The following is a 26207-nucleotide window of genomic DNA, read 5'->3' as shown; positions in this document are numbered from 1 at the left end:
GTTTTCAAGTTTGCCAAAAATTGAACTTGAACTTGTATGCATGGCCAGATGAAACGGCCAGAATAGACATGATTACTGGCCTAATGGCTGGCCTGTCCTTCCAGAAAGTCTCCAAAAATGACACAGGAAAGTGAACTCAAACTTCACTCTTTCATTTATTCTTTTCTTTAAGGTATAGTTTTCTGTCCCAAGTGTATAATTTTATAGTCGTGAAATTCCAGAATAATGGTAACATAATTGCCCTTGATTCTATGAAAGTATCTAAATGACTAAAAGGTTAGACTGAGAACACTTTTGTAAGGATAAAAAAACTCATCCAAACTTTTGTCTGCAAATTAAAAACAACAATACTAGAGCTGATATCCACCTCAAAAGGTTGCTTTGGAAATGTAATTTTACTCAGTGTATGTAAAGCCCTTTGCATTTGGCAGGGCTGAATGAAAAAACAACCCTATCAATTAATGGGACTGTGGCTTGTGTCTATCGGCTGCCGTGTTCTCCTTTAGAATGAGACAGCTATTTCTGCATCAAGGGATATGACCCTACGATCTTGTTTCTTTATCCTATAATGGAACAGATGGCATGCACTTTAATATGCTGCATCCACTTCGTATTCCTGGGTTAAGCTTACTTCCCATACATAATTCCCTTCCCATACATAATTTCCAAACACAACCTTCCCAAGGTTGTGCTCGTCAATATGCAATGAACTAAAGAGTGTTTCCTGCCTTTTATTTCTTGCATCTGTTAAGATTGGAATGATTTGTGTCCTGAGAGCCACACACAGTATCCATGTGGGAACTGGATGTGTGCCCTGTTCATCCAGATGCAAACGGTCTCAGTGCGGGAGTGCATAGAAGCAAGGCCCAGTGTGTGCGCAATCTAGGCGGGCCTGAGCCATGATTCCATTCTCCTTTCCCGAGACTATCCACCGCAGCTTCAGGAGGAACACTACGAGGTCCAAGTCCCTTACTGAAGATGAGTGCACCCAAGGATCCCGCCACCATCTGCATGACCACGGTCAGCCGCCTGGCCGAGCTCAGAGGGCCATCCAGCCCAGGACCATGCCTGCACAGACTGGCGAAGGCTGAGTCCTTTCAGGGAGAGTGAATTGAAATGAGAAGAACAGCATGAACCCAGGGGAGAGAAGGGTAAGTGTGGGAGCCATATGAGGAAGAGCAGGTGAGGATGCAGTGAGTGGCAGAGAAAGAACAGATCTCCCTTTGCACAAACAATCCCACAGGATTTGCATATAATAGAAACCCTTACTTCCCTGTACACACTTTAAAAATATTTTTCTGGCCGGGCACGGTGGCTCACGCCTGTAACCCCAGAACTTTGGGAGGCTGACGTAGGAGGATCATTTGAAGTCAGGAGTTTTAGACCAGCCTGGCCAACAGGGCGAAACCCCATCGCTACTAAAAAAAAATACAAAAATTAGCCGGGCGTGGCATGCCTGTAACCCCAGCTACTCGGGAGGCTGAGGCACGAGCATCGCTTGAACCCAGGAGGCGGAGGTTGCAGTGAACCAAGATTGAATCACGGCACTCCAGCCCACATAATGAAGCGAGACTGTGTCTCTAAATAAATGAATAAATAAATAAAATGTTTTTCTGATTATACAAGAATACATGTGCACAATGGAAAATTTAAAAATTAAACAAAAATCCCCCCAAGATCTTCTTGTGCCATTTCCTAAAAGATGTAGAGGCATTACTCAGACGGTTGTGCCTTTCACTGTATCTTAAAGTGACAGAAAACCCTTCAAAGGTGATGTCACGACAGCTAAGGGGCGGTAACTCAGCGGGGACCAGGGAGCCTTCCAGAGCAGGATGTGTGCTGGTTGTTCTCTTCCCCTGTCAGACGTCAGTAACACACGGGACCCTGAATGTCCACCTTAACTCACTACTGATGCCATCATTATCCTGGGGAAAGGGAATGATACCAAGACACCTGGATGGTTAGAGACTATTCCACTTACCCCACTGCCTGCCCCCATCCCTGCCCCTAAGCAGACCCTAAGGGGATGTAGACGCTGTGCCTCTCCCCAAGAACTGGACACAGGGCGGCAGCTGCCAGCTACAGTGCAGAGGCCCTCTCTGTGGTGCTGGAAGCATCATATAAACAGATACTGCCCCACCCTCAGAACCCTTGTTCCAAGTCCTCTTGTCCCCATTATTTAAAAACTACCAGGAATGGGCCGGGCACGGTGGCTCATGCCTGTAATCCCAGTACTTTGGAAGGCTGACATGGGTAGATCACGAGATGAGGAGACTGAGACCATCCTGGCTAACATGGTGAAACCCTGTCTCTACTAAAAATACAAAAATTAGCCGGACGTGGTGGCAGGCGCCTGTAGTCCCAGCTACTCAGGAGGCTGAGGCAGGATAATGGCGGGTGGAGCTTGCAGTGAGCCGAGATCGTGCCACTGCACTCCAGCCTGGGCGACAGAGCAAGACTCCATCTGAAAAAAAGAAAAAAGAAAACAGGAATGGACCGGGCATGGTTGCTCATGCCTATAATCCCAGCACTTTGGGAAGCCAAGGTGGGCAGATCATGAGGTCAGGAGTTCAAGATCAGCCTGGCCAACATAGGGAAACGCTGTCTCTACTAAAAATACAAAAGATGAGCTGAGGCCAGGTGCAGTAGCTCACACCTGTAATCCCAGCACTTTGGGAGGCCGAGGCGGGCCGGATCACCTGAGGTCAGGAATTCGAGACCAGCCTGGCCAATATTGTGAAACCGCGTCTCTACTAAAAACGCAAAAATTATCCGGGCATGGTGACGCATGCCTGTAGTCCCAGCTACTCTGCTCGGGAAGCTGAGGCAGGAGAATCACTTGAACCCAGGAGGTGGAGCTTGCAGTGAGCCAAGATCGCGCCACTGCACTCCAGCTTGGGCAACAGAGTGAGACTCCATCTCAAACAAAAAAAACGAACAAGAATGTTGTGCAGAGCAGGGAGTATGAGGGACAAAACCAGCACTACCCGGCCCTTCTTTCCCCTGCTGTCCCACTCATCCTTGCCACATCTCCTGCTGCTCCTGAGTCCCACCTGTCACCCCAGCCTGGACACTAAGGGGAAAGAGGACCAGGAAGAGTGAGAGCACAGTTGCACCAGGTAAAGGAGGAGGGGCAGGCTCCCACTGCCTGCAAAAGAAGTCCTTCCTGCCTCCCTGGAACACCGTGCGGCTCCTCCATTGGAGCTGGACCGTCCTGCTGCTGCTGGATGGCTGCATGCAGGGATCACATTTCCAGCAACTAACACAAATGGCCTTAGAAACCTTAGCTGTCTTTTCTGTCTGTAACACTTGAGTGAAAAGAAAGGCATCTGGTGCTGACTCGTGAAGTCGCTATAAACTCGGTTACTATAAAGGGAACACTACCATCATTTGACATTTTCAGAAGTGGGCAGTGTGTGTGTGCGAATAGGCATGTGACCCACCAGTCCCCAGGAAAGCAGAAACACGCACAGGGCAGGGGACTGCTGTCACCCTCGTCTGGCTCACCTGCTTCCCCAACCTCCATGCAGGCTTCCGGAGAGCTTGTGGCAGTTTTGGAATTGAGCTCCCCGCACCTCCTGGCAGCACCCCATTTCACCCCATTCTCTCCCTAGAAGTGGGATGAGACTCCACCACTGAGTAGAGGAGACAGAGAAGCACCATTTATCTTCTTGAGCCCAGGAAGAGTCGCACCACCGCCCTCAAGGGCATGCCCACAGTGAAGTCGTGGGGTCCCCATGGCTGTGGGGGTGGGCAACACCTTCCCCCGGCAGGGGTGAGCTAAGTGGTCACTGCCGCCCCTAACATGACCCAGACCCAGAGCAGCAATTTCAGATCCTAGGAAACATCTCCCACGCGGACACACAAACACGCAGAGTAAATGCGGCATCCCACCATTGGGCCCTTTATTTCTGAACTGCCACCAGGACACGGATAAGGCCACTTGGGTTGCAGGCACACTGTGGAGTGTCAGGGACAGAGAGGAGAGGGGCTGCACACAGAGAACGCCCTGTCCTCAGGGAGAGGAAAAGCGGCCGCAGAAGAGAATCCCGTTGGTCTTGCTGTGCTGGATGAAGAAAAGGAAGGGGTGGTCGGCGCAGAAGCGGGGGACGAATCTGGCGCACCGCATCATCATGATGGCAGCTGTGGCGGCTGCAGCCTCCGTGCCTTCCTCGTTGACCTCCACAAAGGACTTGTGCACGACCTTGGACAGAGACAGGTCTGTCTTGGACATTCCAGAGAAGTCTGCCTTGCCCAGCTCGAAGGCGTCGGTCATGCCCAGGCTGCACAGGACGCTCTCCATGTCGTAGCTTTCCTCCAGTTTAAACCGAGGGAGGGACACTTCCACCTTCTCTTCATCCATCATGTCCAGCCTCGTCCATTCTACGAACTTCTCGTAAGTGAGTTCTTTCTCCACCTAGAGGGAGACAGTTGAAGACTTTAAGACCTAGGGTGCTGCTGCCCACCAGGGCCCTGTGCGGTGCTGCGGATGCCGGACACCAGTGGCAGCGTGGCTATGGTCAGCAGCGGTCTGGTGTTAAATGGCTGACCGTGAAGTGGGGAAAGCAGCCACGGCAGACACCCGTGAGCGGCTCCCTCGCTAGCACGCCTCACTCACAGCTTAGCTGTTACCGTTCTCAAGTCGGTGGTCTCGTCCGGAAGCATGATGATCATATTCAGTTCCTTGCCAACATACGGAAGCACCAAGATTTGGGTAAATATTTCTCCTATATAGGTCTTCTTAAAAGTAGACTGCATAAACATCATTTGCACAGGTTTCTCCTCATTCTACAAAGAAAACAGATAAACATTAAGTTGAAACAAGACCCCACTGACACACGGGACAAATTTGTCAGAGCCGGCCACTCTCTGTAGGGAGAAATGCAGCTCGGTTTCTCCCCAGCTTCCAGAACACACGGCAGCACCTTCCCTGCTGTCTTCATTACCGCAACGTCCAGAAACCGGGGTGCCTGGGGCCCAAACCCGACATGTCTTTCCTCTCATTGATCTCACTCAGCCTCATGACTTGAAGCACAATATCATACCAAATTTACCTCCAGCCTGGGCCTCTGCCCTGTCCTTGGGACTCCTGCATTTTACTGCCCACCTGACACCTACATTTGGACATAGAAGAAACTCCCGATGCCACCTGTAATGTGGCACTCCGTAGATCCTTCAGGTCAGCTCTGTCTACTACAACTCTGCCCATCTCAGCTAGGGCAGCATCACCGTCCAGTGGTCAAAAGCCCTCGAGTGCCCTGACTCCTGTCTTTCTCTCGCACCCTGTGTCTGACTCACTGGCAAATTATATTGGCTCTACCTCGAAAATATAACCAAAATCTGACCTGTTCCTTCTGCCTCTGCTGCTGCCAGCCTAGCCCTGGAATATTGTGATAATATGATTGTGACTGTTCCCGGCACAGCGGCCAGAAGGACCAGGTAGAACCTAAGTCAGATCACATGGTTCTTTGGCAGGACACTCTACCCTGGCTCCCCGTTTACCCAGAGCAGGAGCTGAAAGTCCCTAAAATGACCTGGAATTGTGATAGCTCATCTGTCTTTAATCACTAACAAGATGTACGAGGGCTTTGTTTGACTACAGGTAACAGAAACCCCAGGTCACCATGGTTTAGCTCCTAGGAGCTCAACCCAGTTTCCTCTCCCTTTGTTTATCTGCTACAGTCACAGAGGCCTCCTCACTGCACTGACAGCAAACCTGGTTCATCTCATCTCTGCGCAGTAAGCTTGTCCTCCAATACCTGGAGTGAACTTCTGCCTCTTTATGGTCTTTGTTCAAAAATCACCTTGGCAGAGAAGCTGGCCTTGATCATCTTACCTGACACTACACCCCCACCCCGAAAACAGCTTCCTATCCCCTCCCTTGGTATACCTCTGTAGCATTTACCACTGTCTAATACACTCCTATTTTCTTATTTATGCTTGCTGTCTCTCCCCCAAGAAAGCATATGCCTCACCAGGGCAAGCATGCTTTGCTAGTTTTGTGCATGGCTAGCACCATGCCTGATGCACAGAAGACACTCAGTCAGGCTGGGCGCGGTGGCTCACGCCTGTAATCCCACCACTTTGGGAGGCCAAGGCAGACGGATCACCTAAGGTCAGGAGTTCGAGACCAGCCTGGCCAACATGGTGAAACCCCACCTCTACTAAAAATACAAAAATTAGCTGGGTGTGGTGGTGCACTCCTGTAATCCCAGCTACTCGGGAGGCTGAGGTAGGAGAATCACTTGAACCTGGGAGGCAGAGGTTGCAGTGACCCAAGATTGCACCACTGCCCTCCAGCCTGGGAGACAGACCGAGACTCCATCTCAAAAAAATAAATTAATTAATTAAATAAGGCACTCAGTCAACCTCTGCTGAATAAATGATAAATGCATAAATGAATTAATGAGCTGGGATGCTGAAAAGGCCAGGCAACATATACACATCTCACCAGAAAAAACTGCACTGGTCACCAACCCCAGCCAGCCAATGAGAAAGACTGGAGGCCAGGAACCACACCCCATCCAACAATCCTCCTCATTTCCTGACTCCAAGCTGCTCCTGTGAGTTGAGTAAATACCCTGCAATAGGCACAGTCAAAGATGCTGTATGGTTCCCAGTCTCTGGGGTAGCACATTCTTCTGTGTTAAATGGAACAACCAAAATACACTGCCGTGGCAGCTTTCTGCTTTCACCTGGTAGAGGCTCACCTGGGCTGGCCCTTAGCCTTTGGCTAGAGCAGTCTCCTGGGCCTCGGTGGCCTCACTCATTTTCTTGGCCAGCAGTAGGCATGTTTTTTCCATAACTGACCAGACAGGAACTATTTTCTGGTTTGTGGCTACATATACCGTCTCCGTCACAACGAGTCAACTGCTGTTACAGGATGAAATAAGTAAGTAAATAAGCATGGGCCAGGCATGGTGGCTCACGCCTGTAATCCCAGCACTTTGGGAGGCCGGTGCAGGTGGATCACCTGAGGTCAGGAGTTCGAGACCAATCTGACCAACATGGTGAAACCCCATCTCTACTAAAAATGCAAAAATTAGCTGGGCATGGTGGTGCACACCTGTAATCCCAGCTACTCAAGAGGCTGTGGCAGGAGAATCCCTGAACCTGGGAGTGGAGGCTGCAGTGATCCGAGATCGTACCATTGCACTCCAGCCAGGGCAACAAGAGATAAACTCTGTCTTGGAAAAATAAAAGTAAAAAATAAAAAATAAAAAATAAAATAAAATAAGCATGGCTGTGTTTCAATAAACCTTTAAAAAAACATAGGTAGTGGCCTGGCTTTGCTGTAGGCTGAAGTTTGCTGACCCTGCCTTCAGTAATTCCTCCCTGCACCGCATCAGGGTCCAAAGCCTCCAAGCTTGTAATATAAAAAGATCTAACCTTAGTGACTCAATGATTCACTAAATACACAATTATGTAGACAAGTTCCATTTTATATAGCAGTAAATGAAATTAAGAATCTGTGTCAACTCAAAATCTGTTGCCTTGGAGGTACACTCAATATTGCAGCCCCTTCCTTCATCCTTCTTCACTGCAGAGCTCAGAAAGCCTGACAGGATTCCACATCTCCCCAAACCCACGAGACCTATAGTTCTGGCCTACACCATATAGAAAGCAGCTTTCCCTTCCTGAAAGGCAGAACCACCCAGGCGAAGGTTTAGGCTCTCCTCCCCTTGCTCCTCCCCCTCCCTGCCACCTGGACTGCTGAAGCCAGTTGAGCCATCTTGTGACCATGAGGAAGAAGACCACATGCTGAGGATGGCCGAGCCAGCTCCCTGGGATCATCGGCTGGTGCCAGACCAGCCCAGGTCTCACCTGCCTCCAGACCTCCTGGTAGGGGAGATGAGCTCCTAGGAGCTAAACCATGGTGAGCTGTGGTTTCTGTTACCTGTAGTCAAACTAAGCCTTTGTACATCTTGTTAACGATTAAAGAGAGAAATAATTTTGCCAGGGGAAAATAGGACAGCTCATTTCAGAACAAAAGTTTGAAAGAAAATAATTCTTTCTGAATTGCGAGAACAGACAATGAAAATAAATTTCTTGAGAAACTGAAGGCTCAAGTTCAAGTTAGCCTGGAAGACCTAACTGCGGTCAATGATCAAGAATACACTGTAATTAATATATTCTGTCTACTCTGTCTATGTTCAAAAATTTCTATAGTAAAAGACCAACAAAACAAGAGACAATAAAGTGGATTCAGTGAGAGGAAGATAAAGGGCCACCAGCAAATGACATCTTCCAAGCTGGAGGTGGTTAATCTCCGTGTCTATCTACATGTTTGGTTTGGTTGTTTTAAAACAAAAATCTGTACTTATCCTGACTATCAAGAGAGGCCTGAATATCACTCATTGGTTCGGCATTTACTAGGCACCAGCTACGCGTCTGGCACTTGTCAGACATCCTCCCCGCTCAGCCTCAATTCAGCAGGGCGAGTCGTTCCGCCCTGCAGTGTGGCACGGCGGCCAGCAGGAGGCGCGGTAGCGGCGCGGAGGAGCCGTGTGCAGCGCGGCGGGAGGGCTGGCCCGGGGCTTCCCGGGACGCCGCCGGAAAGAAAGGAGTGCGTAGGTCCGGATGAGAATGACGCTAGAGACCGGGGGAAATGCCCGCTGGAAGGCGGCACACCATAGCCGGAGTCTGAGCTTTAAGACCTCGATGGAGCCTGAGGGCTGCAGCTTCAGACTTGCCCTGTAGGTGGCAGGGCGGATGCCAGGAGCCAGGGACAGGCAGCCACCCGATGGATGGCAAACAGGAGGGGCAGGGGCGGAAAGGTCGCATGCAGGCGGGCTCCGAATCCGAGACGCTCCGAGAGTCGCCCCCGTCACGGCACCTTACTCGCCTTGCTGACTTTAAACGGTCTCTCCTTGGTGTTCTCCTTGTCAAACTGCTCATTCCAGTTTCCTTTGAAATAGACAGCATTCACCAGAACCAGCCTTGTCAATGGATCCACTGAGCCCGGAGACAGCAACTCCGCAATTTTACCTGAGCAGAGAATTAAAGACCGTAAAGTTAGACAGGAGCGGCTGCTGATCCCGGACACACCGGGCATCGGCTGGGGCCTTGTTCAGCAGTCAGGTGCACGGATAGAGTTCCACTACCCCCCAAATACAAAGGGATACGTGTCCTGAAAGCAAAGCGACAAAAACTTCTGATAAGAAAAACATCACCGTTTGAATGAAACACACAAAGTGAACAAATACATGTTAATTATGCAGGATGAGTTCATAACACATGAGATAGGAAGCAGTCGTGGGTGCCTATGACTTAAAGACAGGAAGTTAAAGGGTTGTCAAAAAGGTGGGCAGTCAGAAGATGTTCTTTATAAGCTTAAAGAACAGGTTAGGCCAGGCACAGTGGCTCACACCTATAATTCCAGCACTTTGGGAGGCTGAGGTGTGAGGATCACTTGAGACCAGGAGTTTGAGACCAGCCTGGACAACATAGTGAGGCCTCATCTCTTTAAAAAAATATTATTAAAATTAGCTGGGCATGGTGGTGCTACCCGTAGTCCCAATTACTTGGGAGACTGAAGCAGGAGGACTGCTTGAGCCCAAGAATTGAGGCTGTAATCCCAGCACTTCGGGAGGCCAAGGCGGGCGGATAACGAGGTGAAGAGATTGAGATCATCCTGGCCAACATGGTGAAACCCCGTCTCTACTAAAAACACAAAAATTAGCCAGGCATGATGGCACACGCCTGTGATCCCAGCTACTTGAGAGGCTGAGACAGGAGAATCGCTTGAACCTGGGAGGCAGAGGTTGCAGTGAGCTGAGATCGCACCATTGCACTCCAGCCTGGGCAATAAGAGCAAAACTCCATCTCAAAGAAAAAAAAAGAAAAAGAACTGAGGCTGCAGTGAGCTGTGATTGTGGCACTGCACTCCAGCCTGGGTGACAGAGGGAGACCCTGTCTCAAAAAAAAAAAAAAAAAGTTTAAATTAAGAACTGTAGATAGACCACGGCATGACCCGGTGTCCCATAGCAATCCATGAAAACTGTAGACCGTACTACCCAAGAGGGAGGCAGCTTGAGATCCATACTGAATCTTTTGTGTTACTTATGAAAGGGAAAACTATATTAACATGAACCCCCTCTTCAAAATTAAAATGGGGATTGGTCCAGAAGAGGGGTACCAAATACTGAAAGACATCACGGGTACACTGAGGACGCAGGGAGAAGCCAGAGAGAACAGCACACATTGAGCATTTCCAAAATGTCAAATAATGGCAACTGATTTCAGAAGCAGATTGTTTAAGTTTGCAGTTATTCAGAGAAAAAAAAAATCATTCCTGTTTACAGTCTTGTGAAGATTGTGAAGTCTTGTGAAGGAATTGACAATAAAATAGGTGAAGATGCTGTTACAAGTAGAAAGCAATACATTTTCACCTTCTGTCTTTTCCGCTACCCAAGAGTTGATGTGTTTTCTGGACTTCTCTACGGCGCTGATGAAGTCAAGCTCCTCCATCTCTGCTTGGTAGAATTTTTGGCAGGAATCTCTAAAAGACTAGGATAGACAGAGTGACATAACTGCCTGGCTACAAAAATGATGAACACCAATGGCCTCCTTCTTCATTGCACCAAATCAGAAAATCTATAATTTTATGATTGACATATATAATTTACAAATAAATATGAGGACTTAATCTGAAATACAACTTCCTAGCTTTAGCTATATTTAATCCTAGCTTAAAACTAAGTCAAGGTCAGGTACTGTGGCCCACACCTGTAATCCCAGCACTTTGGGAGGCCGAGGCAGGTGGATCATGTGAGCTCAGGAGTTCGAGACCAGCCTGGCCAACATGGCGAAAGCCTGTCTCTACTAAAAATACAAAAATTAGCCGTGTATGGTGGCGGGCACCTGTAATCCCAGCTACTCAGGAGGCTGAGGCAGGAGAATCACTTGAACCCAGGAGGCAGAGGTTGCAGTAAGCTAAGATCATTCTACTGCACTCCAGCCTGGGCAGCAGAGCGAAACTCTGACTCAGAAAAAAAAAAAAAAAAACCTAAGTTGAATCAGTCTCTGAATATCAAACAAACTTCACCAACTGCTGGATCCTTTAAGGGAGCAGCCATGCATCAAGGAGCTGCCTGACAAATGCTGACAAGACAGTTCAAAAGCATGAAGTAGACCCACCTTACTGAAATGCAGAGAATTTAAAACATATTGGCACGTGAAAAGAAACAAATTACAAAAGCCTCCGTATGGCATAGTGGCATTTAGAGCCACACGCTTCCTGCTGGACCCCAGCCCCCACCACCTGGCCACCTTTCTTTCTTTAGTGAATAACAGCAAGTATGACTTACTGAGAGGAAATCACAAGACTTTTCCCCAAAGAGCCTGTTGGCCGTCCTGAGCAAGTACTGCGTGCCAGTCTTGTTCACTTCGGTGAGAAGAGCCTGGAAGCCCTGGTGGATGTCTACACCACTGCCACTTTTATTGAAAGAAAGTACCTGAAATCAAAACCAGAATGAAAACACATCATTCCTATATGATCTGACTTCAGGAAATGAGGCAACCCCAAACTCAGCCTAACAACCATCCAGACCCTTACTACTGCTTAAAAGACCCATCCAAGGCCAGGCGCGGTGACTCACACCTGTAATCCCAGCACTTTGGGAGGCCAAGGTGGGCGGATCACCTGAGGTCAGGAGTTTGAGACCAGCCTGGCCAACAAGGCGAAACCCCATCTCTACTAAATATACAAAAATGAGCCGGGCCTGGTGGTGCACGCCTATAATCCCAGCTACTCGGGAAGCTAAGGAAGGAGAATCGCTTGAACCCGGGAGGCGGAGGTTGCAGTGAGCTGAGATCGTGCCGCTGCACTCCAGCATGGCAACAGAGTGAGACTCCCTCCCAAAAAAAAAAAAAAAGATCCATCAGATTAAAGGCCAGAAGGGTCTTGAAAGCCCCTCCCTGTACCCTGTCAGTGCTGGCATGACCTGCAATGCCCTCCACAAACCCAGGCTCCTGATGCTCAGTACTTGGAGTCTGGTGGCAAACAAGGGTGCCAAGCAGACCTCCCATCTGTGCAAACGCAGGCCGCTCCTGACGTCAGAAGGGGCAGGCTCCCTCCTGCCCGTGGGTCTGGAATGGCCCTGTCACTGGCTCTGACTAATGATACAGTAGGTAGAATTCCGTAGAAGTGATGCTGTTCCAGGCCTAGGCCCTGTTTAAAAGGCCTGGCAGCTGCCATGTTCACTCTCTTGTACCCTGGCCACCATGAAAGAAGGAAGTCCAAGCTATCCTGCCGAAGGCCACATGGAAAGCCCTGGAGAAAGTGCCACTACCTGTGGGGAGAGTTGTTGGAAGAACCAAGGCCTCCAGCCGGGCGCGGGGGCTCACACCTGCAATCCCAGCACTTCGGGAGGCCGAGGCCGGCGGATCACCTGAGGTCGGGAATTTGAGACCAGCCTGACCAACATGGAGAAACCCCATCTCTACTAAAAATACAAAATTAGCCTGGCGTGGTAGTGCATGCCTGTAATCTCAGCTACTCGGGAGGCTGAGGTAGGAGAATCGCTTGAACCCAGGAGGCAGAGGTTGCAGTGAGCCGAGATCACACCATTGCGCCCCAGCCTGGGCAACAAGAGCAAAACTCTGTCTCAAAAAAAAAAAGAATCGAGGTCTCAGGGGTGAGAGAGGCCTTCTTGAACCTTCCAGGCCAGGTGTCCACTGAAACAGCTGCATGAGTGACCCGCACTGCTTCCTGGGAGCAGTCCTGCCCACTCAGGCCACAGAATCTGAGAAATAATCAATCATTGTTATTTCCAGCCACTGAGTTTGGGATGGTTTGTTTTATGGCAACAGGTGACACATGTAGCCATCCAGAAGTGGAATTCTGCCATGACCAAAACCTAAAACATGTGGCCCTGGCCTTGGACCCAGGCAGTTGGCAGAGGCTGGAGGGACAGGACGAAATGACTCCTGGGGGCTGGAGAAAGGGGGCTGTGTGTGTACCAGTTGAAGAAGTGGAAAGAAGTCACCCGCAGTGACAGGGAGGATGGGGTGTCTTCCCTGTGAACTCCAGCATCTGGCTAAGTGGTCCAGGATGAACCTGGCTTCTTTTTGCTGCCTAGGATAACACATGGGAAGAGAAAGATGAAAAGAAGGAACTGTTCCATTTTCAAGCAGAATTTAAAGGAACTATTTCCAATCCAGGATGTGCTAGGTGGAGAATAAAAATGTTTCTTCTTCCCAGCCTCGCCAGCTGGCAAAAGATTCTAAAAGAGATGGCCTCAGGGCAAAGATCAAATCTCAGACACTGGCCTCAAGGGTGAGGTCCAAATCCACTTGGTTAAACCTTAAAAGATTCAGGCAGCATCTTACATACCCTCTGGCAGGCTCTCCCGTGGCACCCTGACTCCCAACCCAACATAGAGCACGCAGGATGGGGGTGCGGGGCGGGGGGGCTTTTGTCCAGGGAAGCAGAATTTTAAGTTGATAGAAATCCCACAGTGGTTTTCAAGCACTTGTAACAGCTTGGACTAAAAGGGAGAGACGGCTCAAAGCGCAGGGAGGCCTCTGGGCACCCACGTTCTACAGGTGGGAGGTAGGCTGGGAATGCAGCAAGCATGGGCCATTTCTTACAGAACAGGAAAGGAGCTGCCAAGAGCGACACCAGGACACAGAGGGCAGAGCATGGCCAGGGCAGCAGCGGACAACGGGACAATTCCCGGAAGCTGCAGTGAAGGCTCATCGAGGAACGCCCTGCACCCAGGGCTGAGGGGTGGACAATACGTGCCCGGCTGGGCTGGGAATTGCCACTGTTCAGTGATGGCCGCATGCCTCCCACGCCTACTGTGATGGGCTGCATGTGTCCCCCCAAAATTTACACACTGAGGTCCCAACTCCAGTGTCTCAGAATGGAACTGCATTTGCAGAGAGGGCCTTTACAGGGGGGATTAAGGTAACGAGGCCATTAGGTTGGGCTTTAATCCAATAGGACTCATGTCCTTATAAAAAGAGGAGATGAGGACACAGACACACACACAGAGATGATCACGTGAGGACACAGGGAGAAAACGGTGTCTACAAGCCGAGGAGAGCGGCTGCAGGAAAAACCAACCCTGCCCACACCTGGATCTCAGACTCCCAGGGAACCACCAGGTCCAGAGGGCAGACCACAGCAGTCATGGGTGGCCCCAACCAGCCACGTCTCTGGTGTGCACACCCTCGCTCAGCCCTCAGACGCAGAGATGCACCTGCCTTTAGCACTGGGGCCTTGGCAAGCAGGACACACGTGGAGGCTTGATAGGCACTTGTTTCAAGCCTGTCTTCTGGGAGTACTTCCTCTCAGAACCCAGCCGCCTGGCCTACGGGAGCCCAGGCAACCCTGCTGAAGGAAGCATGTGGAAGGCCCCAGTGGAGAAGGCCACAGAGAAGACGCCCCAGCACCCTACTGAGCCCCCGCTGACGTAGCCCCACAAGGGACCCACCCAGTGCCAAGTGGTGCAGAAGCACCACCCAATCCACCCGGATTCAACAACCAGGAAAGCTGCTGAGCTGGGAGAGCTGGTTACACAACCACAAATAACCAGAGCACTACTGAAAACATGTTTAGCTCACAAACGCCATTTTAAGAAGGCTTTACACGCAAACGAGAAAATAAAGACTCCTAACAACCAAAAACCAGATGGCAGCACCCAAAGATCATCACAGGACTCAACCTGAACCTTGTGACTTTACAACCATCTACAAACTCATGAACAAGCTAAGCCATGTGATGATGAAATCATTCATTCCTCTGAATCGGGCACCCCCTCTCCACCCCAATGGGTCAGTCAGGGTATTGTCCCCAGGGTGCTCCAGCATGGGCGGCATGCCCTTCCCTGCACACTCTCCGTCCACACCCTGCGATACTACACAGTCATGCGTCTCCAGGAATCCCTTTGGGATTTGGAATGTGGAGGACCAGCTCACTTGACAGTTAATAGCACCCGTGGCTGCCCTGAGGCTGTACCTGGGCCATCTGTGCAGCGGTGTTTCCCTTTGCCCCCATGTAGACCATGGCCAGGGCACAGGACATGCTCATGGGTGAGAAAAACACATTCTTCGAGTTGTCTTTACCCAGCGTTTTCAAAAGGTTTAAGGCAAAGGTGCCATTTGCTTCTGCGAGAACATCCATGATGGCAGACCTGGAACAAGATTTAAAATCAGAATCACATAAGCACAGCTTCCATGGGACTGCATCTCACACGCCTCACTGACAGTCACCGCCGACGCTGTGGTTCAGCGGGCAAACAGAAACACACACACAACTCTGGGCGTTTCTTTTTAGGACCCTCCAAATTATTGTGTGTGTTTCTAATGTTACGTGTGGAAAACGAAAGAGTTCTATGTGTAGTGCGGCCCTGTTTTGTGAGGACTCCTCCCTGCACGCCTGCCCGTACACGGAGAAAGTGTGGGAGGAGGCACCCTTTCCTGGAGTCACTTTCTTGGGGTGGAATTACAGAAGGATATTGGCTTTTGCTTCTATGTTTGTATTCTTTGGTGTGTTTTGTGGGCTTAAATGTACTGTTTTAATTTGAAAAATATTCAAAATGACAAATTCACTGACAGTTACACAAGAAAAGATGGCCAAATGTTTTTATAATGAGAGAGAGAACCCCATTTCAGGGTAACAAGAGCCTTAAAATAAAAGAAGATAAATCAAGCCACATACAAAGGTGCGTGAGAGCCTTTCAAATGCCTCCTGACCCTTGGATCTCCTTCTAGGAAATCCCTGCAGGTGGCAAAGCCCCAGTCTTAGACCAGGCTTGGGGACCTCCTGCTGCCACAAGCCAGGCCTTCCTGCTCCTGAACTCACAGCACACTCAGGACACCACCTTGCCTCCCGGGCTATAGGGGCATGCCCATCTCCACCTTCGAGACAGGCTCAGGGGTAGGGTCAGGCTGCACACGTCTCTCTAGCCCTGCCGTGCAGGGTCCAGAGCAGGAACACAGCTGGATAGTCAGGGCGGGGGAGCTGGGGTACCTTCAGGCAAGTCGGAATCACAGAATCACGTGTTAAAGCCCAATAAGCCCTTAGAGAGACCTACCATCAATGCCCCTCTGCACTAGAGAGAAGGTGAAGTTGACAGAAGTGAAGCTAAGTAGCCGGGCTTGAAACGCAGGGCCAATGCCCTGTCTGGGCTACTGCTCAAGAAGAATCTGCAGAATCAGGTGAGAGGACAGGGGCAGGTAAGGACCCCATAGGCAGTCAGGTTGGGGAAGAGGGGACACGGGAATACAGGGATGCGGGGCCTGCCTGCTCTGACACAGTTCTCAAATGTTTACCAAATGCATATGTCCCACTCGGAGAATGCCAGCATTCTAAGACAGTCCCAGTGACTCACTTGAGCAGTGAGTGGGAACCCACAGAACAAGGAAGGGGAGAAGCTGGGGCAGATATCTCCTGGAGCAGATGGGAGAGGGAAGGAGGTGCCTACTGAAGGCCCTGTGAGAAGATGCTGAATGAACCAGTTCTCCACCATGCATGCCTTTACGTTCACAGCTGGGGCTGGCTGAACGAGTGTCCCAAAGATACCAGGTTCCTAATCCCTGGGACCTGTGAATGCCTCTTACATGGCAAAAGGGACCATGCGGCATGATTAAATTCAGGCTCTCGAGACGGGAGATTATCCTGGAGTGTTCCACTTGGCCCTAAATGTAACCACAGGTATCCTTCTAAGAGGGAGGCAGGGGGAGATCTCACGGGAAAAAGCAATGCAAAGAATAAAGCAAAATGCCCCTCCGAAGATGAAGATGAAGGGGCCTCAAGCCAAGGAGTGCAAGGACCGCAGCTGCAGTAGCTGGAAAGGCAAGGATGGTCCTCTGGGGGAGCCTGGCCCCGTGAAACCCGTTTCCAACCTCCAACCTCAGAACTCTGAGAGAATAAACACGTGCTGTTTAGCCACGAATCCGTGGTCATTTGTTACAGCAGCCACGGGAAACCAAGACAATAACTAATACACCTGATACAGCTTGTTTGCTGTGCTTCTTTAAATAGTTTGTTTTCAAACTCTTCTTTATTCATTACAGAGAATACTTGGGGGACTGGGCACTCCTGGCTTGCCAAGCCTTTCCAAACGTGTTTTAAGATTACTAATTTCTAATAAAAGGACAATAGAATGTACATATTACTAAAATTCTCCTGAATATAAGGGAGTCTTTGATGATACATAAATAAATCCAGGATTCTGCAGAGCCCTGGGAACATCAATATAAACAAAAGTAGCCGGGCGCGGTGGCTCAAGCCTGTAATCCCAGCACTTTGGGAGGCCGAGACGGGCGGATCACGAGGTCAGGAGATCGAGACCATCCTGGCTAACGCAGTGAAACCCCATCTCTACTAAAAAAATACAAAAAATTAGCCAGGCGAGGTGGTGGGCGCCTGTAGTCCCAGCTACTCGGAGGCTGAGGCAGGAGAATGGCGTGAACCTGGGAGGAGGAGCTTGCAGTGAGCTGAGATCCGGCCACTGCACTCCAGCCCGGGCGACAGAGCGAGACTCCGTCTCAAAAAAAAAAAAAAAAAAGTAGCCATTACACGGAACTGAAGCAACATTGGGCCTATTTTTGGTTCTTTGGATTCTAGATCACAAGAACTGCCCACTTATCAACTTGGAGAGAAACAATTGGTAAAACAGGGAAACTTCTAGGTTAAGAATAAGAAAAGAGAAGGTGACCCAAAGCAAGAAGCACAGCCTGTGAAGTCTGTGTCTCAGGACTCAAAGCCAGCGAATACCCTGACACGTGGGGTCTTCCCTGGCCTGGGGACATGGACTTCTGTCTTTGTCCCCAAGATGGCTCAGCCCACGTGGAGAGGCTGCCAGGTGAGACGGCTCCTCCATGAACCAAAACAAAAAGACAGAGGTAAGTACCAGGTCAGCTGGCCGGGGAAACGTCCCACATGCTCCCCCAACCCCATCTAAGACTATTCTACCATCAGCACACATTTTCCCCTCAAATGCTGAAGGACTCTTACACTTTTTTTTTTTTTTTTTTTGTAGAGACAAGGTTCTTGCCATCTTGCCTAGGCTGCTCTCGAATGCCTGGCCTCCAGTGATCTTCCTGCCTCAGCCTCCCAAGGTGCTGAGATTACAGCCATGCACCATGCCCAGCTTAAAGGACTTTTAATTCAAATGGAAATGTCCACCTAAGAAAGGCAAATAATAAAACACTCCATCTCTGGCAATATCCCTGCAAATCTGTTTCAGGCACTGACCTATATCGGTAAGTTCAACAAGGCAAAGCCACTCTTGTCTGAAGACACGCCCACTGGGGAGGAGCCTGTCCGGCCAGCCCAGGTTACACCATCTGGGGCAGAGGAGTCAGCGCACATGGGTTTCACTGTGTCAGGGGATTTAATTTGAAATAATGAACTGCAGAAACCAAACCAGGATATTCAGAGATGGCACAAGTCAGGAGGGAGACAGGGTCTCTAGTCCTGGCTCTGGTACCCTGGGCAAATCACTTGACTTCTGCTATCAGTTTCCTCTCTGTATGAGGAAAAGCATATACCAGATAATCTGGGTTCCCTTCCATCTCTAACATTCAATAATTGTTAATACTAAATGCAGAAAGAAGAGCAAAAATGTAGCTCAATTTTCAAAGCCTACAATGAGGTCAGTCATGATATTCCATTTCTTAGTTGAAAACACCGCTTACAGCCGTGAAAGGTAAAATTCTATCTATGCCTTACGTAAAAATTGCTGAGCAAACAAGAAACAAGAAGTCAAGGATGTCCTAGAGATGTAGTTTTCTTAGCAGAAACTATGTCAATCATTAAATAACTGAATACCCTACTCCTGGTAAATACCCTTCCACCAAACAGCAAGCGATACTACCTTAACAACGTCAGAACTACCTACTTCAGCAGCCACCAGCACAGCTGATGATAAAACATTAGTCCCTTAATTCCCCACACAGGAACAAGATAAAAATATCTGTCGTCCCATCCTTGTGTAACTTTGTTCAGATAGTTCTGGCAAAGGCAAATACAACTCATGAAACATAATGAGAAAGGGGATTGTCAGAAAGGAGACAAAATGAGCATAGTTAGCAAACAATTTGATGATCTACCTGAAAAGCAGCCAGAATCAGTAAAATACTCTTAAAGCTGAAAAATAATGGAGTAAACTAGGGTTCAAAAAAATTGGAAAAACAGACCCCAGTAGAAACACATGCAAAGGACATTCATGATTCTACCCCCCAAAAAGAAAGACAATAGCTAATAATTATATTTAAAAGTTTCAACTTCAGAAAAAAAGATTCCATTTTTTTGATGTATGCTATGTGCCAGGTCCACACTGAAAGACCCTTACCCTCTGACACAGCTGCTGAGAACACCTGTGTTTTACAAGCAAAGAAATTGGGCCTTAGATCTTTAAGTATTTTGTCTCCAGAGGACCCATGGCTACAACGGCAGAATGAGGGCTGGAAGCCAGGACTGCATGGCTCTGCAGTTCACTCTCTTAACACAGTGGTGCACGGCCTTCCCAAAAAGCAATGGTGGAGAGTAAATTAAAGATGCCTTTTCAAACCATGAACCTTGCAAATACAAAAACAATTCATGCTAATACTAACAAAGACAGGCAATGCTTCTCACACCATGCAAGTAAAACGGAGGCAGCAGGGACAGGGCTTGGCCCATACCCACTCCCGTATTTTCCATACATCCCCCATGCCATCACACCTGCCCACCGTGAGACCACGCAAACCAGGGAAGGAAACAAGATAAGCCACGTTCCACCCCAAATCTTACCCAAGGGAGGTACCCAGGAGAATGACGATCCTGACCTCTTGCCTTGCCCTGTTACTAAAATCCTCTCCTCAGGGCCTCATCTGCCATGCCCTGATCATGACACATCTGTGCTAATATGATGTTTCACGGTGTCTGCCACTAGCGTGTGTAATGCTGCTGACACACCTCATGACTATTCATGTCACCCTAAAACACCAGGAATACCTGTCCCGAGGGACAGCCCAGGAACTCTTGCCCTTGTGCCGCTGCCCTCCTGCTCCAGCATAAGCCCAATAAAGTCTCGTCTGGGACACTTTCTCTGCCTCATGTCAATTTCCATTGCATGAGAATCTAAGAATCCATGATCAATAACAATACTTTAAATTGGTACACCAGTATTTCCTGAGTATAATTTAGAATCACGTAAAAAATAAACGTAAAATACAATAAAATGAAGGAAGAAAAGAAAACGTCATGAAAACATTCATACTATCTGAATTAAAAATTCCACTTTTAGGAATTTCACTGAAGGTAAAACTCACAGGTTTGGTACCTAATAAAACATTATGTACAACATTATGGGATATAAATAGGGATATTCATAATAAAAATCACAGTAATGACATGGGAATATATAAGATTACATAAAAAAAAACTATACGTACAATTTAACCTTATCCATGTAAATTAGGGAAAAAGGTAAGTGTAGACATAATTTCTAGACAGAATGGGGAAATACGATACACTAAATGTTTCTGAGTAAAGGTAATTTTATGTTTTGTATTTTCTGGATTTTCACATTTTCTATAGCATATCATTTCTGGAGGGGTTGGTTAACTCTTCTTTTATGAAATTACTATATATACATTCAGTTTAAAAATCAGGTAGTGTTAAAGGAGATGTTATAAAAGACAGTAAGCTCCTTCTCAGCCCTCCCAACTCCCCAGAAGCAATTGCCTCCACTGCTCTTTCTTCTGGTGTTTACACCATATTTCTACATAACATGTGTATACTACTATCTTTGACCTAATAACTTTATCATGTTTTATTTTATGTATTTATTTATTTTTATTAGGGTAGGGGTCTCACTCTGTCGCCCAGGCTGGAAGGCAGTTGCATGACCACGGCTCACTGCAGCCTCAAACTCCTGGCCTCAAGCAATCCTCTAGCATCAGCCTCCTAAAGTGCTGGAACGACAGGCACCTGGTCAAATTCTAGACATTATCTATTGCCTTCCTAATGTACGGGCTGAGGGCCCGGTCCCTATCTACAGGTTTGCTTTATTATCATTAAATAGCATTCGATGCTAAGCCAGGTGGTGGGATGGGAACCCATTTACTTTTTCATGTAATGCTGATTTGCCTTATATTAATAGTGCCTTCCCCCCTTTCCTTAGTTTCCTATGTACTATGTATTTTCGAATTCTCCCCAAATGTTCTACAGGTCAGTCAAACCCTTTCAGTAATTGTTTCATATGCTTTGACACAAGGAGTAATCTCCCAGCTGCATTTTCCTCTCCCTCCGTCTGTCACCATGCTGCTGAGAACAGGCGACTTTCATGCCAAAGAGACATTTTCATAGGCAGGGGACACGTTTCCCTATTATAATACATGGCCAATTTATAGTTTGGCAGGCTGGTCAGACTAATTTTTTTCTCAAACACAGCACACTGCTTACAGGGCAAAGAAATTATTTTTTCTTATTTAAGTGTTGATGACATTTTAATATGTCTAATTTTTTAATGCTGTATGCAAACTTACAAATTGCACAAACCTTAGTAAACTTTTGAACTTCTACAAATCTAATAAATCAAGACATATAAATCTAGTAAGCTAGCTTCTCCTAAGACCTTCAAACAGTACAATGATTACAAAACTTATTTCTATACCTGTACTTACATCTAGCAAAAGGTATTCATTAATATCACAGATTTAATTATTTTATCTTTGTTTTATTTTCCTATTCCTTTCCTAAGGTAATAGTAATGCTTATTTTAATAGTTTCCTATGGGGAAAATTAATCTTATGGGGTTAAATCCTAAGGGACCATCCCTTTCTGTAAAAACAAAGTGGGGCTCCCTGGTTCATGGTCTTTGAACATCACAGCTGTTTCTCAGCACAGGGCACGCACTCTTTGACGCCAAACATATCTGCTAGTTAGGGCTGCTTTGAGCTCCAATCCCGCCTTCACTGGGATTTTATAAGGCCTCAACCAAACACCAGATTTCAGTGTCTTGTAGCCTGATGTCATTCCTTAAAATGAAATATGGAGTTACTTCTATGTGAGTTGCATAGACCAGTGTTGTATGGTATAACTTGGTCTTTTTGTTGAATGTTTAGGCCTTTAAGTTGGTGTTTACAACTGCTGTGTTTGTTAGCCCAGGAAGCTATAATAACTAAACTTTTTACATAGCAATCCTAGACATAGTGCAAACATTACTAAATTCTTTTGTGCCTTTTTAAAGCTCATCTTGCTTGCCTCATCTGAACTTATTAATGAGCTTGGGCTTTTTACAAATAATATATTTCAATTAGTGGATGTTTGCTTTCTTCTTGCTCTAATTGTCCTAACTTGGCTGGTGGGAACCTCTTTAGTTACTTTCCCTCCAAACACCCTTGGTGTGTATGCAGGGGTCCCCAACAGGTCGGTCTGTGGTCTGTTAGGAACTGGGCCACACAGCAGGAGGTGAGCAGCAGGTTGAGCGAACATTACTGCCTGAGCTCCACCTCCTGTGAGGTCCGTGGCAGCGTTAGCGTCTCATAGGAGTGTGAACCTATTGCGAACTGTGCACGTAAGCGATCTAGGTTGCAAGCTTCTTACGAGAATCGAATGCCTGATGATCTGAGGTGGAACAGTTTCATCTTGAAACCATATCCCCAACGTCATCAGTGGAAAAATTGTCTTCCATGAAACCAGTCTAGTCCCTGGTGCCAAAAAGTTTGGGGACTATCGCTTTAAAGCAACAGCAAAGTCTTACCAAACTATTTTAGATTTTTCTAGTCCAAAGACTAGATATTACAGGTGCACACCACCATACCCAGTTAATTTTTTATTTTTTTGTAGTGACAGGGTCTCGCTTGGTGGCCAGGGCTGGTTCCAAACTCCTGACCTCAAGCTATCTACCCACCTTGGCTTCCCAAAGTGCTAGGATTACAGGCATGAGCCACTAAGCCTAGCTTGGGAAAAAATTAAAGGCACTTGCTGATTTCCTCCAGACTGACTCTCTGTTTTCTTTCTCTGTCAAGTACAAATTTCTTAGACTGATCTCATCTGGGACTTCCCACCTTTCTCCATGCTGTGACACACATAGAAAATGATATTTGTATGTCACTTTGGGGCCAGGCTACTTACCCCAGAGGTGACCGGTGCAGAGCTCCAGCCACCCAGACTCCCCGAGTTGGCGGGATCTGTTAACCTGCCCAGGGCACAACACCCACACACAAGTTAGAAAGTTCTGCTCTGGAAGATTGAAACTGGACCCCTTCCTTATATACACCATATACAAAAATCAACTCAAGACGGATTAAAGGCTTAAATGTAAAAGCCAAAACTATAAAAACCCTGGAAGACAATCTAAGCAATACCATTCTGGACATAGGAACAGGCAAAGATTTCATGACAAAGATGCCAAATGCAATCACAACAAAAGCAAAAATTGACAAATAGGATCTAATTAAACTTAAGCGGTCCTGCACAGCAAAAGAAACTATCCACAGAGTAAACAGCCAATATACAGAATAGGAGAAAATATTCACAAACTATGCATCTGACAAAGGTCAAATATCCAGCATCTGTAAGGAACTTAAACAAATTTACAAGGAAACAACTCCATTAAAAAGTAGGCAAAGGACATGAACAGATACTTTTCAAAAAGAGACATTCATGCACCCAACAGGCATAAGAAAAAAGGCTCAATACCACACTGATCATTAGAGAAATGCAAATCAAAACCACAGTGAGATACCATCTCACGCCAGTCAGAATGGCTATTACTAAAAAGTCAAAAAATAAGAGATACTGGCAAGGTTGTGGAGAAAAGAGACCACTTAAGCACTGCTGGTGGGAGTGTAAAATAGTTCAACCACTGGGGAAAGCAGTGTGGTGACTCCTCAAAGAACGAAAAACAGAACTACCATTCAATCCAGCAATCCCATTACTGAGTACACAACCAGAGGAATAGAAATCATTCTACCATAAAGATACATGCATGCGAATGTTCACTGCAGCACTATTCACAATAGCAAAGACATGGAATCAACCTAAATGCCCATGAATGGCAGATGGGATAAAGAAACTGTGGTACATGTACACCATGGAATACTATGCAACCATAAAAAAGAACGAGATCATGTGTTTTGCAGAAACATGGATGGAACTGGAGGCCATTATCCTGAGCAAACTAACACAGGGAACAGAAAACCAAATACCGCATGTTCTCACTTATGAGTAGAAGCTAAATGATGAGAACGTAGACACAAAGAGGGGAGCAACAAACACTGGGGCCAACCAGAGGGTGGAGGGTGAAGGATGGGAGGAGGGAGAGGGACAGAAAAAATAACTGTTGGGTACTAGGCTTAGGACCTGGGTGATGAAATAACCTGCACACCAAACCCCTATGAGTTTACCTATGTAACAAGCCTGCATATGTATCCTGAACCTAAAATATAGGTTTCAAAGGTTAAAAAGAAAAAAAAAAGAAATCATATAAATGAATGTTCTATTCTGACCTTATTCCCTCACTTACATTTTTCATCATGACATTTTATTCCATTTTGCCTTCTATGCTAATTCTTTGGATACCACAATTACAGTTTATTGAGTCTTTCGTTCCCTGTGCTGCCTATCTCTGGGGTCCTTTTGTTGTGGTGACTGGTGTTTGCTTTATTTTATTTAGGTCTCTCTTTCGTACCTGGACTTTCCAAACATTCCTAACAACCCTTGGATGTCAGTACACAGTTAAGAAGAAAACACAAAACAGTGCTGGAAGCTCTGTTTACATGGACAGGACATGTAGCTGGGAGCTTCACCGCAGTGTGCTCAAGGGATCAGTAGCTTTTCTGTCCAGGAACCAGCAAATGGGAGAACTCTTTGGTCTGGCTGCTGGTGGTGTTCTGGAAGGAGACGGGGTGGAAGCAGATGGGGGGTCGGGGGCTTCTACTGGATCTGTAATCCCCTCATGTCACCCCACTGCCTCCCCACAGTGCCTGCAGGACCCTGAGTTTGAGCATTTTCATGATCACTTTGCAATAATGCATAAACATTGAACAATTAATCATAAAAAAGATTGGAGAGATCCAAATCCTAAAACGAAAGAAAAATAAATCCACGTTTAAAGTTTACCACTCAAGATACTCCAAATATCAACAAATTGTAAACAATCTAGGGAGACTTTTATATTGAGGGCTTTCTCTTACCCTTTCAGCAAACGTGTGAGTAACAAGGATGCCTGTTTCACAGTCACACTGCAAACTGAAGACCTGTCAATGGCTTTTTAAGGACCTACTTCTTTAGCTTCAGTAAATAAGATAGCTAAGTGTCCTTCATATATATATATATGAATACACATGTATATATGTACATAGACAAGTATTTATGCAAAATTCATTACATTTCAAAATTTTAAAACTATACCTTTTAAAAATAAAAAATATTTAATCACAGACATAAAAACTGGATATTAAAGTTGATTAATGAACAATTTTATGTATTTTTTAAACAAGCCTAACAAATCTATTCTGGCATCACTTGTTTTTTCCTGTAGCATCAGCAGTAACTGAGCAATGTTCACAATTGATTTTATTCAACTGATCGAGTCTTAATATTACTTTTTAGGTGTCACTATTGAATTGTGCTTCTCAACTTCCATTAAGGATGCCTTTATTTCCTACTACATTTAACCATTTAAAGATTGGTTTAGGCCGGGCGCGGTGGCTCAAGCCTGTAATCCCAGCACTTTGGGAGGCCGAGGCGGGCGGATCACAAGGTCAGGAGATCGAGACCATCCTGGCTAACACGGTGAAACCCCGTCTCCACTAAAAAATACAAAAAACTAGCCGGGCGAGGTGGCGGCGCCTGTAGTCCCAGCTACTCAGGAGGCTGAGGCAGGAGAATGGCGGGAACCCGGGAGGCGGAGCTTGCAGTAAGCTGAGATCCGGCCACTGCACTCCAGCCTGGGCGACAGAGCGAGACTCCGTCTCAAAAAAAAAAAGATTGGTTTAATGGAAACTTGGACTTCCTGCCTTGACCCTCTGTTTCCTTGTGCAGTGTATGTGTGTGTGTGTGTGTGTGTGTGTGTGTGTTGTGTGTGTGTGTTTAATATATCTAAGCAGTCTTAGTCTAATATATCTAATCAGTCTAATATATCTAATCAGACTAATATATCAGTCTAATAGTCTAATATATCTAACATATAAATGGGAGTTAAACATTATTATTATTTTTTTTTTTTTGAGACGGAGTCTCGCTCTGTCGCCCGGGCTGG

At 47.0% G+C, this 26207-nt stretch overlaps 1 protein-coding gene across 5 annotated transcripts in view; it reads right to left on the bottom strand.

Annotated features, from left to right (window-relative positions):
* Positions 1-3879: 3879 nt before the first annotated feature.
* Positions 3880-26207, bottom strand: part of SERPINB6 (serpin family B member 6) — a 24973-nt gene continuing 2645 nt past the window's right edge. For all 5 annotated transcript variants that reach the window (XM_017850333.1, XM_017850334.1, XM_017850331.1 and 2 more), the window contains exons 2-7: positions 14966-15140; positions 11310-11456; positions 10392-10509; positions 8846-8988; positions 4633-4788; positions 3880-4417 (exon numbers count right to left, since the gene is read on the bottom strand). In XM_017850333.1, coding sequence (XP_017705822.1) covers positions 4016-4417; positions 4633-4788; positions 8846-8988; positions 10392-10509; positions 11310-11456; positions 14966-15130 — 1131 coding nt within the window. In that variant the 5' untranslated portion in view covers positions 15131-15140 and the 3' untranslated portion in view covers positions 3880-4015. The remainder of the gene's footprint in view (positions 4418-4632; positions 4789-8845; positions 8989-10391; positions 10510-11309; positions 11457-14965; positions 15141-26207) is intronic.

The sequence above is a fragment of the Rhinopithecus bieti genome, unplaced genomic scaffold, assembly GCF_001698545.2.
Source record: "Rhinopithecus bieti isolate Rb0 unplaced genomic scaffold, ASM169854v2 scaffold_32012, whole genome shotgun sequence".
Classification (NCBI taxonomy): domain Eukaryota; kingdom Metazoa; phylum Chordata; class Mammalia; order Primates; family Cercopithecidae; genus Rhinopithecus; species Rhinopithecus bieti.
This window is presented reverse-complemented; position numbering and strand designations above follow the sequence as displayed.